We start from the raw sequence: 13,226 nt of genomic DNA, 5'->3' as shown, positions 1-13,226 counted from the left end.
TTTTTTTTTTTTCCCAAGCCTGAAGGACCAGAAGGTTTTTCTGTAATGTGTATATTTTAACTAGTTGTTGCTATGATTCAATATTTTATGCTTTCTTAAAATTTTAAGTCACTTCTATTTTTCATTTTGGATGAATAATTCAGTGTATTTTTGACATCGAAAATATTTTTGAAATGGGGTTACTTGACTTTGGTTTCTCTCTAAGTCCAGTACAGTCATGATTTAATTTTTGGTTTGCGTGTAACTTGATTTTGCTGTTAAAATCTGAATTAGGAAAAAGATTTGCAAAGTAGTTATGTCACATATTTCAAATACCTAACTGACTCAAATAGCTTTTAAAATAAAATTTCGCACTCCTGTGGATTATCTTTTTAACAGGGACAAGTCTTTTTTGAGAGACTAATTTAAAACCCTAAATCAAATATAAGAAGTATAGTTTTTTCCTTGCAATTCAGTGTAGTTCTTTTTTTTTTTTTTTCCCCCTTCAGAGTCTCTTTAGAGTATGCATTCTAAATTGAGGGATGAATGTGTGTGTTGTGTAAATTGTTTTTATTTGTTTTTCTAAGATTATACTGGAGCATCTGAGTAGGATGCTTTTTTTTATTCTGTTGTCTTCCCTGCAGTCTTACTTTGTGCTCTATGTGATGTGCTGGTTGCTTAGCAATCCAAGCTACAGACTGCAGCAGGCTGTTGCAATAGTACTGGTATCTTTCTTCAGTTTTGCAACGATTTTTCTCAGCATTTTTTCTGCAAAACCTACATTATTGTCAGTGTTCAAGCATGCATTTCAAGGAATGAAGAATTACAGTTATTAAATTAACCATAAACTGTATTTGTAGATCACTTGTATGTTTGTTTCTCAATAATGTATCTTGAGACTACTGTTTGCTTGAAATAAATAATTGTAGGCCTCTTTGTGTTTGTAGAATTTTTGTGTTTTGAAGCTTGATGTAAGGAAGCAACCTTGAAAATTCATGTTTATTGAAGCATGTATTTGCTGCATCTGGTCCTGTTCCCTCCTGCACGTGGCATATACTTGACATGTCTTCCAGCAAGTGTGTATCTCTGAGATACACACAGCCTGCTGAGAGAGCAGGACTGCTGAGAGAGCAGGACTGTCTTCCTTATTCTTCCATATATGAAGTGTACTGAGCAATGTTGGCAGTTTAAGTATGGCCTCAGCTTGAGTGTGTCTGTCACTGTGTCTCGAGCAAGCATACAGACTCCTCTATATAGTTTGATAAATTTTGAACAGATGATCCTGAGGCTGTGGATTGTATTTTTTTTTTCCTCAGTAATGAGAATAGTGGTTTTGGAGGGCTTGACTCTTTGTATTTCGGAGGAGTTGTAGCTGGATGCTGTTATGCAGAGTCCTTTACTGGTTTCCAAGCAGTAAGCGTTGGTCCATTCCTGCTGGACAGACCTAGAACCATGGTGCTGCGAAAGAATGAGATTTCCAGGCAGTTCTGAAAGAACAGAGACTTAATACGCTGCAGATAATGAACTCTTTTGTACACTTCAACTTCCCAGATTCTAACTGAGGGCTGCTTCTGGGATAATACACCTATTCCATTTTCCTTTTGAATAAATAGAGAATTTAACTCTTCAGAGTAATGAGTATGATGTTTCATGGTAGTAGAGTGTGTCAAAGGAGATTTAATCCTTGAGAAGTTGCCCTTTTGACTTCCACAGCTCATCTGAAAGTAGCAGGGCTTTCTCCTTCCATTTAAGAGAAAATAAAATTTTCTGCCATTAAATGTTTGTTACTACTTGCAAACTTCACAAATAATTAACAGATGTGCAGATTTGAATATTGGTTCAAACAATTTCATGGTTTTTCTTTAAGTGCTGAAATAGTGTAAAATAACCAACACTTAATTTTTCCCATCTTCTAAGGAGCTTTCAGTGTTCTTCCCTGTAAAACATATATCTGATTCTACAGCTGTTTTCCTAGTGCTCAAAAATTGTACGCGGAGCTCTTGCATTTTTGAGACAAGCTATTATGTTCCTTAAATGGTGGAAGAATAGTGAAATTCTGATTAATAAACATATACCAATTTTGTCAAGAACTTTTTCAGGTCTTCTAAAGACTTACTGTGGCATTGTGCGTGTCTATGCACCCCTGCTAAAAAAATACACAGTACCTTTCTCAAAAGTCAATACTTTCTTGTCTACAAATACAAGTGAAATTTTTGTACTTACGAAATAATTTGTCTAATTTGTGGTAAAAATGCTGGCTATTTTTAAGAATACATGGAGGTAATAAATCCCACCTTTTCATCCTAAAGAATGTCATAGTTCAAGACCAATCTATTGCTATTATTCCAACTGTTTTGGATGTTTTTAGACTGTATTGACTGATGCTAGTAGTTTTCAAATAATCTTTTTTTTTTTTTCCTGTACTGTTTTGCTTAAGGAGTTTGTGAAATGGAAATGTATAGCATTTCAATATATAAAGAAAAGAGCATGATAATTCTTTTATGAGTTCTTTTTAATGTAGAGCGACTATGAAATGTTATTGTGAAGGATTGGGGAAATTTTGGTAGCACAGAAAAACATTGCAAGCCCTTTATTAAACAAAAACCCTACTGTTGGCTTTGGTTGCTCTTTCACTGTTTTTCCATGCAGAAATGGGTACCACTTGTGTAACACAGTAATAATTTTACTGTGTTAAGCTGTTTTGCTTTATAGTAAATTGTTCTTTGGTTGCATTCGGTTAGTTAAAGATACATTTAGGAAGACTTGACTGCTGGGTAGTGCCATTTCCATCAAAGAAACAATCTGTAAAAACCTGAGAAGGCAAGGATGTTGGAAACGGGATGGGAAAATTAAGTTTTATAAAAACACTCTTATTGGCTCCATTCTCTGTATAGTTAGCACTAGCTTTAGTTTATACCAGTCAGATGCTTGGCAATCGCATCCATCTCAATAAGTAGCTGGAGAAGTTTTTCTGAGCCAGTATACTTTGTTTTAATTTTCAATTAATATAATGCTAAAAAAAGCCCACCGGAGCTAAGCAAGCTGCCAGAGTTGTGTGGGGTTCAGATCTGTGGAAACCTTGCTGCCAATTTCAAACCTGCATTGCTGCCGATGGTGGTTTGGTTTGGGATACCCAGACTCACCGGGCAGCAGCGGAGGACACTGGCTGCTTGCTTGGCTCCTTGTACTTTCTTTTCTGAAGGCAGATTTTTCTCTCAAAAGCAGTAAACTCCCAGTTCCCTGTTTCCCTGGCCAAGAATAAACTATTCTTAAACAGCCTGTAAAATGTATATGCCCTAGAATGAAACTTTGTGGATTGCAGTTGATGCTGGAGAATATGGGGAGGGAGTAACTGACTTGGACTTGTTTTAATTTGCTGATTTGAGAATTTTGTCCTGACATCTTGTAAGGTAGTTTCTGATTCTCTTAGTTACTCTGTATAATTTGAAGACATCAAACAGGATTTTTTTTCCCCTCTGATGATAGTACCAAGAGTTTTTAAAACTCCCTCCCAACTTGTAAAATATTTTTATTTATTGCCATTAGAACATGTTTTGGGTTTTTTTTTTGTATTTACACATTTCCAAGTAAATTTCTGCTAAATTTCTTACAGAGTTCACGTTCTTGTATTTACCTGACCATTCATGACAAGGTAGGAAAATTGACAACTAGTTTTTGATGCTTGATTACCTGCTAAGAGTTTTAGGTGTATCTTTTAAGTTGTGTAACTAAGACTTTTTAATTCCACAGATAGTTTTTAGCACCTGAGTTCTGAGTTCTCAACTCATCTAAATGGTATATAAAGTATATATGTGTTATAATTGCACATGGTATAATATTCTGTCTCGTTTAATTTAAAGACGTTAGGAATGAAACCCAGTGGGATGTGCTCTGGGACTCACCTTGAATTCAGTAGCCAGATTTATGTTGATGAAAGACTATTTGATGTGGTACAGAAGAGTTTTCTTTGCCTTATTAAAAACATCTTAAAGATTGCTTTATTTCTTTCTAGAAATAAATATTTTGCTAACAGTCTTTAGATGATAAAGGCTGAAACTGTACGGTCCTCCCTTAGGAGAGAAAACAGAACTTGTATCTGTTAAATACATATCAGGTGTATGGATCATTTTGGCACACTGGGCTAGAGACTTAGTAAATAAATACCATACAGCACTCTGTTTCCTTGTTACTAGAGATTACTCTGCCTTAAAATGACACAAGTTTTTAGTGATTGTTGTAGCTGTATTGTCTGGGGCTCTTGCCAGGGCAAACCTAACCTGAAGTCAGCCTTTGGACTGTTAAAGCCACAGTTGTCTTCAGCTCAAACCAGCCTGTGAGCAACATGTTCGCTGCTATAGCTTCGGGGGAGTTACAAACAGCATCCACCCATTCAGGTGGCTTCAAGAAAGTGGGTGGTGCGTGGACTACGATTTTTAGCATTGTAAGTCAAATTTACTGGAAGTCAACATTGCTTTTGTGACAGTGTAGAGTTTCAGGGTTTGTTTGGTCAGGCGTATTTATTTGGAGCAAAAGTGACTGGAAGACTCTGGATCGCAGTGCTGCGTTTGGAGAATTTCACCACGATTGTTGTGTTTTGGCTTTGAAACAGCAATATTTTGTTGCAGTTGTTTGGCTGACTCAATTGGAAATTAATTTGTTGTCTTGCTTTATTTGGAAAAGTATGCTAAAAGCTTATGTTGCTTCCTGTTGGAAAGTAGTAATAAGTTACGAAATTAGCACGCTAATGCCAATTATAAATATAATACCATCTCAGTGGGAGTTTCTCCTTTTTATGCAAGTGAATGCATACGTGGTTAGAAGACTTCAGCCGCCCTGGGAACATGAACTTCTGTATAGCTGACAAGGCAGGGAGGCAAAATTTGGCTGAAAAGTCTCAAAATCAACATTCATTTTTAGGGAGGCAAATGTTGTAGAGTTTCTTACTGTACAGAATTTTGTCAGTAAAGCAAGAAAGATTAAATATTTTTAGCCTTTGCACTCCTTAGGGGAATCTGTCTTTGGTTCTATGTTATATTTTGTTGGCATAGGTTGCTGGATTGCTTCCTTTCCTCCTCCTCTCCCTTTTTTTACTCCCTTTCATAAATTGTGCTGCTGGGGATACCGTTCTCTGTGCGGTAGGTCAGTGTGCAGAGAAAGAGGAAGCCTGTGTTCTTCAGAGGCTTTACTGTTGCCTTAGAAAAATTTGTAATGTATTTTCCTGATTTAAGTATTTCTTAGCAAAAAAAAGAGAGTGGACGAAGGATTGGGCTCTGTGTTTTGTCTGTGTAGTTTCTGCCTTTCAAAAATGAACTTTGAAAAGCTAGCAGATAGTTAATAGTCTTGGCATTGTAACTTGAATGTGGTGGAAGCTGGCAGAAGTAATTCCCAAGTAAGGTTGTGTGTGTATCGTACTAGAGGAGGGAATATGGTGCCCTGGGCAATGGCAGACTGGCTCTATGCCACACTCCATTCTCCACTTTTCTTGGAACTGCTCCTTTGAAGATCTAATTACACAGTGCCAGGAGACTCTAGAGATAGCTCAGCAATAACTCCCACTGTCGTTGCACCGGATTTTGGTTTATTTGGGGTGCAAAACTTGCACACAAACACTAGATTATATCACAGTTATCCACAAGTTTTGGCTGGCGTCCAGAAGATACAGTATGTTTTAGTGTGGTGGTTTTTAAACTGCTAACTCCGGCTTAGACTTATCTGTATTTTCCAAAAACATTTATTCACTTAATTCCCCTTGCCTCCTTTTTTTTTTTCCTTCTGTGTGAGGTCTGGTGCTTAACCTCTTACACAGTGCTTATAGACTACTCAAGTACAATATCTTTCCAGATAATAAAACTATCTGACCAGTCCAGAATAACTGAATGGAATTTTCAGGAGGAAGATGACTTTAGAGAACGACTGTGCTGTCACTGGAGGTTGTCTTTTAAATTTTGTGATTTGATCAATTTCAGAAATAAATTTCTCTTTACCAGAGTTCAAAGCAGCTCCAAATCCATGATACTGCTGCTAAGATGATTTGAGATACTATATGCTTTCCTGCCAGTGCTTTAAAACAATACTACATTTACTGTTAACTCTGTTTTGATTAAGGAATTATTATTCTTCAACTTTATTAAGTATTTTAAAATTAGTTTAGAGAAATTAAGTTATTAAAAGGCACTTTTTAGTGAAATGTGTCAACTTAGGATTTTTGCTTTTGAGGTTTTGCTGCTGTTTTCTACTTGTTTTGTTAGAATAACAAGTGATAGCTGTAATAATGAACAACTGAGGTAAGAAGGTAATTTTATATACAAACTGTTCCTATAGGGCCGATTTTAGTGTCACTGCAAAGACTAGCAGTAGTTTCCTGATAGCTTCAGTGAGTGAAATAGGCAAAGGGGAAAGGGAGAAGAGTAGTCGCATTGATGAACGAGGTGATACAGACATGGAGGATGACTGTGATGAACTGGGGAATTGAAATGTTGGAGGAGTGGCAGCAGGCAAGGGGCAGAAATTGCAGATGTTGAGGTGGTGAATCCAGAGGGAAAGCTCTGCCTTGGGAAATAAAGGAGGAACAGTGTTTAATGCAGTAACTGCCTTCCGCACACTCGGCCTTGACCCAGCGATTAAGAGCAAGCAAAAAGAAAATGTGTAGTAAGATGAGATGTGAGATAAGAGGTGGAAAGACCAGTTGGCTGTGAATATGATATTGGCGATAACGAGCGTGCGCGATGACAGGAACTGTTGGGTGTCAGCCTTTGGTAGAGGGGTGGATGAAAAGGAGTCGGGTATGCGGTGAGTGATAGCTGCATTTAGTCTGAGCAGTGAGCAGTTTTTGGATGTTGTGAGGAGAGGAAACAGTGGAATAAATGGATAGACTGAGTGTGGCTTGACAGGAGAAGAAACTTCCTTTTTATTTGAACAGATTTTAAGTGGAGATGCGATAATGGGCTGTCACAGAAGAAAATGTCTGCAGTAAATTACCTATGTAATCTGATGCTTTGAAGAGGAAAGGGGAAAGGAGTGTGTAGGAACAGAATAGGAGGGATTAAAGATTTTATGGGTTAAAAAGAAGTATCTATTGCAGGGGAAACGGATGATGAATTTTGATACAGGAGTGAGAAGAGGCTTGGTGCAAATTTAAGTTGTGTACACAAGGGAGAAGGACAAGATGAAAAGGAGCCCTATGTAGTACACGATTGGAAAGTGTGAGACAGAAAGTCTAGACGAGGAAGTATGTTGCAGGCCTAAAATTAACCAAAGTTAAAAAGAAAAGAATATTTCTGTGACAGTGATTTAAGTTCTTAGAAGCAGATAGAGGAAAGAACTCCAGCTTCAGAAGTTGCCTTGGGTGTGTCTGAGAGCTGAAATTCAGGAGGGTAGCAGAGCTTCTTCCCTTCTTCTCCAGTTTGTGTGACAAGCAGTGACTTTTTTTTTTTATAATGCCAGCTGTTTTTTTCTTATTAATTTTCTCATAACCTGGAAGAAAAAAACAATTTATTATGTAGATGTTTTTAAAATCTTACATTCTGTAATTTTGAAATGTAATAGTTTTAGAAGAGTTTGCGTGTGCTAATGCAGATAGCTTTTGGGTAGGCTTTTGCTGTTGACTTCCCTCTCCCCCTTACAAGAGAAGACAAAAGGTTTGGCTCATTTAGCCTAGTGAACGCAGCTGAGGCAGGGTGTGATTTTTCTCTAAGAATGTGTCGGGGAGAGCTATGTAACCTACAGGACAGGGATGGCACAGGATCAGATAGCTGCAAACTGGCTCCAAATTAATTTAGCTGGAAACAAAAAGTGTGGTGTTTTGTTTTTGATCCCCCCCACTCTCGCCAAAGGAGCTGAGATTCTAGAAGGACAGAAATGGCAAGAAGCTGAGCTACTTCTGTTAGGTGCTGTGTGTTGGGCTTGTTTGGAGTAGCAGTGTCTGCAGACTCCATAGGTCCTTTCTCACTCTAATCCAAATGGCGCTTTTTTTTTTAATCAAAACAATGGTTCTTTGGTTGATTTATGTTATATAAGTGTTTGAACTAAGAATGAGAAGTATCCTTAAAAGTTATTTATGGATATGTAAATAGCTGTATGTGTTACTTGAATGATACTAGTAAATACTTAGTGTTGTCCTTTTCATTCATGAGATAAGATACCCAATGTTAACAGTAATGTTTTCGCAAATGTAACCCTCCTCTCTTCAGCACAAATGCACTGCCAAGAAAAATTTCTTCTGAGGTGCAGGAACTGATTATATAATTTCAGTGTCATGACAGTAAAATGGGTAATATCGAGCTCTTGCATTAAATTTTAAAACACATGCTTTCAAAAGTGCATGTAGATGCACACATGCTGTGTATATGTAATAATATATGTCCTTTCCTGTTCTTAAATTTCCCCAGGTGTATGTGGAATTTGATGACCTTGAATGGGAAAAGCGAGAATGGGTTAAAGTTTATGAAGATTTTGCAGCCTTCTTGGTGGAGTACCAGCTGGTCTGGGCGAAAAGAAAGGACCCAAGCCAGACTCAGGGATCAAAGATCAAACAAGTTCAATGGCCTGCATTGGTAAGACACTTGAGCAATTGCATTTAATAAACTATTTCCATCTGTTTAATTCTGTCCTTAGGAAACTGTCTAGGTTACTTAAGTGGTGGTGGAAAGTGGTGAGCATGGAGGAGGAGGCGGGTAAGAAAAGGATAAGAAAATACTAATAAAGCACTTTTATGATGAAAGGGTGGGAGTGATGTGATAATAGTCACTCATCTTCCTTTATGAATCAACTTAGAGCACTGTAGAACTAGTCTCTGAGTGACATAATAGAACTAATGGCACTTTACATAGTCAAAGCATCTTACAAATATAAACTTAACAGCAACACATCTTGCTGCTCTGTGGAAGATTGAAACTGAGGTGACAAATAAACTCTTAAGCTTGTGATACCTGCTTTGTGGGAGTTGAGTGTATCTAGAATTCAAGTCAGAGTTCAGAAAGATGAGAAAACTGAGCAAAGATCAATAAAGTAAGTGATAATTACTTGCCTGATTTATGAGATGATACTTGTGACTCTTGTTCTCTCTGGATTGATGTCCAAACATTAAAGCTACAGAGAGAACTGCTGGGAGTTTTTGTCTGGTTTTGACATGGCTTTAGATAAATGTGATGAATACTAAGGATCTGATGAGATAATCTAATAAGCAATGGACATTTGTTCCTCTTTTCTTCAAAGAAACTGGTAGTGCTGTCAGTCTTCAGAAGAGCCAAACAGGATATTTCATGAACCTACTATATTGCACGTTTTGCTTTGTAGAGACTAGGGGAAGATTTTTCACAGATGGACAGGTGAAAGGGAGCTCCAACAAATTAGTCGAAATTGTGAAGAAGGGAAGTCCTAGATCTATTTGATATTAAGTTTAGTATCTGTAACTTCAGTCTTGGACTTTTACAAATTTTTAGTCATAATGCCTTTAGAAGATAATATTTTTTTTCTGAACTTTATTTGTGTTACATTTAAATATTCTTTGCATATTCTGATTTCTGAGCACTCCATGAACTTTCTGAAATGCTGTTGCGTGATTATCTTTCTGGAGCTGTAGTTGGAACAGCCATGCTGAAGGTCATGAAACAGGCTGTTCAAGAAAGCTTAGTGGTGGAAGAGATGCATAGGTGGTTTAGGATGGACTTACCTCCTCTTCAGTTAATATTCCTACTTCACTCACCTTGAATGTCTTTGCTGATTTGCCAAGTTAACTTTCTGGATGTTCAGGCTGTTTTGTATATTTGCTTGTGCAGGCAGATTTTTTGTTTCATGTTAGTATATCCTTCAACAAGAATTTTTAGTTTTAGGGAGTTATGTCATTTGGGGAGTTTTTATTATTTACTCTTTGAAGACACTCATCTGTCCTTGATTTGACACGGGTATTTTAAAATCTGTTAGCAACTTAGACCTTAGTATCTATGTATTCTACTATTTGACATATTTTTAATCTCTTCCTCTATGATAGAGATCCTTGGGTTTAGAACAAGTGTATTTCTAGAAAGTATTCTAGTCTGGCTGCTGATCCTGTCCCCAGGTTAAAAGTGTCTTTGCTACTGTGTGAAAATGTTTTAGTTGCACCTTTCTCTGAATAGAGAATTTTTCAAACTTGTGCTGGTTCAGCAGAAGGCAGGAAAGTTTTGTGTTTTTTGGTTGTGGTTTTTTTTTTCCTTGGTTTTTTTTTGTTTTTTTTTTTTCTTTCTCCTACTACCTCTATCTTTATTCTTTTTTAGATTCTTGTTTTAATGTTTATGTTCTTTAGGTAGCTGATAGGCATGAGAAGGAAGGATTGCAAAAGATCCATCTCCTGCTTTTACAATTAAGAACTGGAATATATAGTCCAAAATGGGGCTCAAATAGCTTGTCAGGTCACAGTTTCCAGATGTTAAAGATGGCACGTTCCTAGCATTTGTACTTGGCCTGTCTACAGATGTTCTAGCAATTGTTTTCTGAGTCAAACCCTCTTGTCATCCATTCCAGAAAACCCATATTTGATATTAACTCCAGTTAGAGCAGATTCCTTCCATAGAGACCTCCCAAAGTTCTGCTCCTTATCAATAGCTGCACTGAGCATGCCAGGCCTTGGGGACACGGAGGGTGCTCAAATTGCTGTAATACTTTTATATTTTGTTTCCAGACTATCTGAACACTCTGGTGTAGTGGAGTGGATGACCTCTATGAAAGTTTGGGGTTTGAGTTTTTTTTTTTTTAAAAACAAAACTTACTAAAAATGGGAAAGCAACGGAAAAGATGGTAAAAATTTTTGATTTGCCAAACGAGAATAGGATTATCTGCGCTTTTATGTGAAATCCTGAGTGTGAATGTAATAATGCACACTTCTTGGAAAAGCTGAGTCTTGCTGTAGTCATTAAAGGAAAAGTCTTAAGCTTTCCCGTGCATGAAGACAATATTGGAAAAAATCATTTATGTACTTGACTGTCTTGTCTTCATATTAAATGCCAAAATGAAAGTTTCTGGTATAACTTTATTTTGGATGCTAATGTATATGGAACAAAGCTATATTTAAGTATATTTTATGTAGTAGTACAGGATCTTTGCCTTCAGTGGAGTGAATGGAAAGTGCTTGTTTATTTAGATGGTTATCTTCTGTTCTTCTCTTCTTTGATCAACATACTCTATTTATTGTATAGTATTCAAACCTGATCAGAAGACAAGGTCTGTAATTTCCTGTGGGGCTTTCTCTGGGCAGTCATCAGTTTAGTATCTGTGTACTTCACAATTACTGATTTTATTTTATTACTCAATTGTTTGATAATCTCCACTTTATAGATGAAATTGGTAGAATGCAAGTTGGTCAGAGATGTTTGTGTTTTTTTCAGTGCCTGAATGCCTGAGATGTAGCTCTTGAAAGCACAGCGTCCATTGATCTCATGTAGCTGTGCTTTAAGATTTTAGGCTCTTATGTCAGGTGCTGAGAAAGTGAGGAAATTAGAAGTACTGTCTCTTTCTCATTGTTTAGAAACAATGGCAAAGAGGGATAGATTATCCCCTGAATTCAGTTTCTGAAGGGAGGATAAAGGGAAGGATAGATTATCCCCTGAATTCCGTTTCTTTCACGATGAATTGTAATTTCTTTTAGTGGAGTTCCTGCCTTGTTCATACTGACAGTAAAAAGTTGACCGTAAATGAGCCTGGAGTCCTGTTGGCAGCGACATGCTTTATCGTATCAGGGTCACTCTGATAACATTGGCTAGATACCTGTTTCTGGGATACTGTGGAAGTCTGTGAAAAAGAGAGGAGGTATAGTGCCTCAGCTTGTTCGTGCTGTAATCAAATGCTTTTCCTCCTTTTGAGATGATTTTCTGGAAAGAGTGGAGAACTTGGCTACCTTGCTGGCAGGTGTAATTGGAAATCACCCTGCATGTGGGGTATTTAAAAGCATGGAAGATAAGACTATCAAAAAGCATAAAGAAGTGGCAATGGTGATAAGTGATGTCAGCATAAATGTAGCCTAGACGTTAGGGAAGGGAGTGTTTGCTGAACAAAGCTTGTTGTTTCCCCAAGTAATGGAGATGCTGTGCAGATGTCAATGCAGGAGAAAACTTATTGTCCAAAGCATAGGAAAAAAATATAAGATTTTGAAAACTTTAAAAAGTGTAGGTAGTAGAAGTGAGTGGTGTGTCTTTCCACATTAAGGGATTAAGAAAAGTAGCCTAGATAAAGTGTTGAAATTGAAGGCATCAGCTTAGTTTGGTAAACAAAGTGGGTGTGTGTGTCACAAGGATACTGAAAGAGGGGAGTGATGGGCTCAAAGTGATGGGCTAGGAGAATTTCCAGTACTTCAAAAATGAGGCACAATCGATTTTTGAATTCCTTAGGAAATAACTTCGGAGCAATTGAGATGATGGATAAAACGTTTTGATCTGTGGGTGGATAAGAATAGTTGTGTTTTAGAGGAAGTAAATTAATCTTTCTGATGTAGAAATAGTTTGAAGACTAGGATGTTAGAAATCAGTGATATAATCATGCCTATGATGTAGTTCAGTCTGAAGCCTTAGGAGTATCAGCAGCCAAGAAGAGAGATGGAAGTTAGTGTGTGGGCAGTGTGGCACATTGGAGGAAAGGTTTTAGATGGACAGAATAGAATGCTTCTGTGAGATGTCAGTTTGAATTTAATTACTATCTCTCTAATTGCATCTTAAAATATCTAGCAATGAAGTGTAGAGGGAGAAAAAGAGGGAGGTAAGGACAGACGCCCCTGGAGATATTTTAGAGAATAATAGAATAATATGGAAGAAAAGTTTAAGGTGATAGACTGACTAGGGGAGGAAACTGTGGCAGGAACTTAGATAGCAGTTCACTTTTTCTCAACAACGTCAGCTTTATATGTTTAAGGCATATGAGGGTGTCGACTGAGTGCCTTTCCTTAATTTTTTTTTTTAGGAAGAGAAACTTCAGTAATGTACCAAAATGAAAATTTATCATTGAAGGTGTGCAGATAGAAATGAAAGAAGTGAATTTAAGACTGGCATTTTAAGTGGTATGTTCCATCATCTTGGAAAGGAGATAAGGAAGAAGGGTAATTGAAAATGCAATTAAGATTAGAGGAGTTAAAGATGAATAGATTATGGCAAGTTTGTACTTTCAGGAAAAGGAGCTAGGAGAGTACAAGAGGTTGGAAAGAAAAAGATTAGTGTTGCAGATAAGGAAGACAGTGCATTGAATGGGAGTGCACATGAGAAACTTCAGCATTTGCAGTAAGAAGA

General features: G+C 37.2%; 1 protein-coding gene across 2 annotated transcripts in view; it reads left to right on the top strand.

The window, feature by feature from the left end:
* JMJD1C (jumonji domain containing 1C) overlaps nt 1-13,226 on the top strand; it is a 167,366-nt gene that overhangs the window by 47,431 nt on the left and 106,709 nt on the right. For both annotated transcript variants that reach the window (XM_086752792.1, XM_086752787.1), the window contains exon 2: nt 8,367-8,531. In XM_086752792.1, the coding sequence (XP_086608918.1) occupies nt 8,367-8,531 (165 nt within the window). The remainder of the gene's footprint in view (nt 1-8,366; nt 8,532-13,226) is intronic.

The sequence above is a fragment of the Chlamydotis macqueenii genome, chromosome 7, assembly GCF_036417535.1.
Source record: "Chlamydotis macqueenii isolate bChlMac1 chromosome 7, bChlMac1.mat, whole genome shotgun sequence".
NCBI lineage: Eukaryota > Metazoa > Chordata > Aves > Otidiformes > Otididae > Chlamydotis > Chlamydotis macqueenii.
This window is presented reverse-complemented; position numbering and strand designations above follow the sequence as displayed.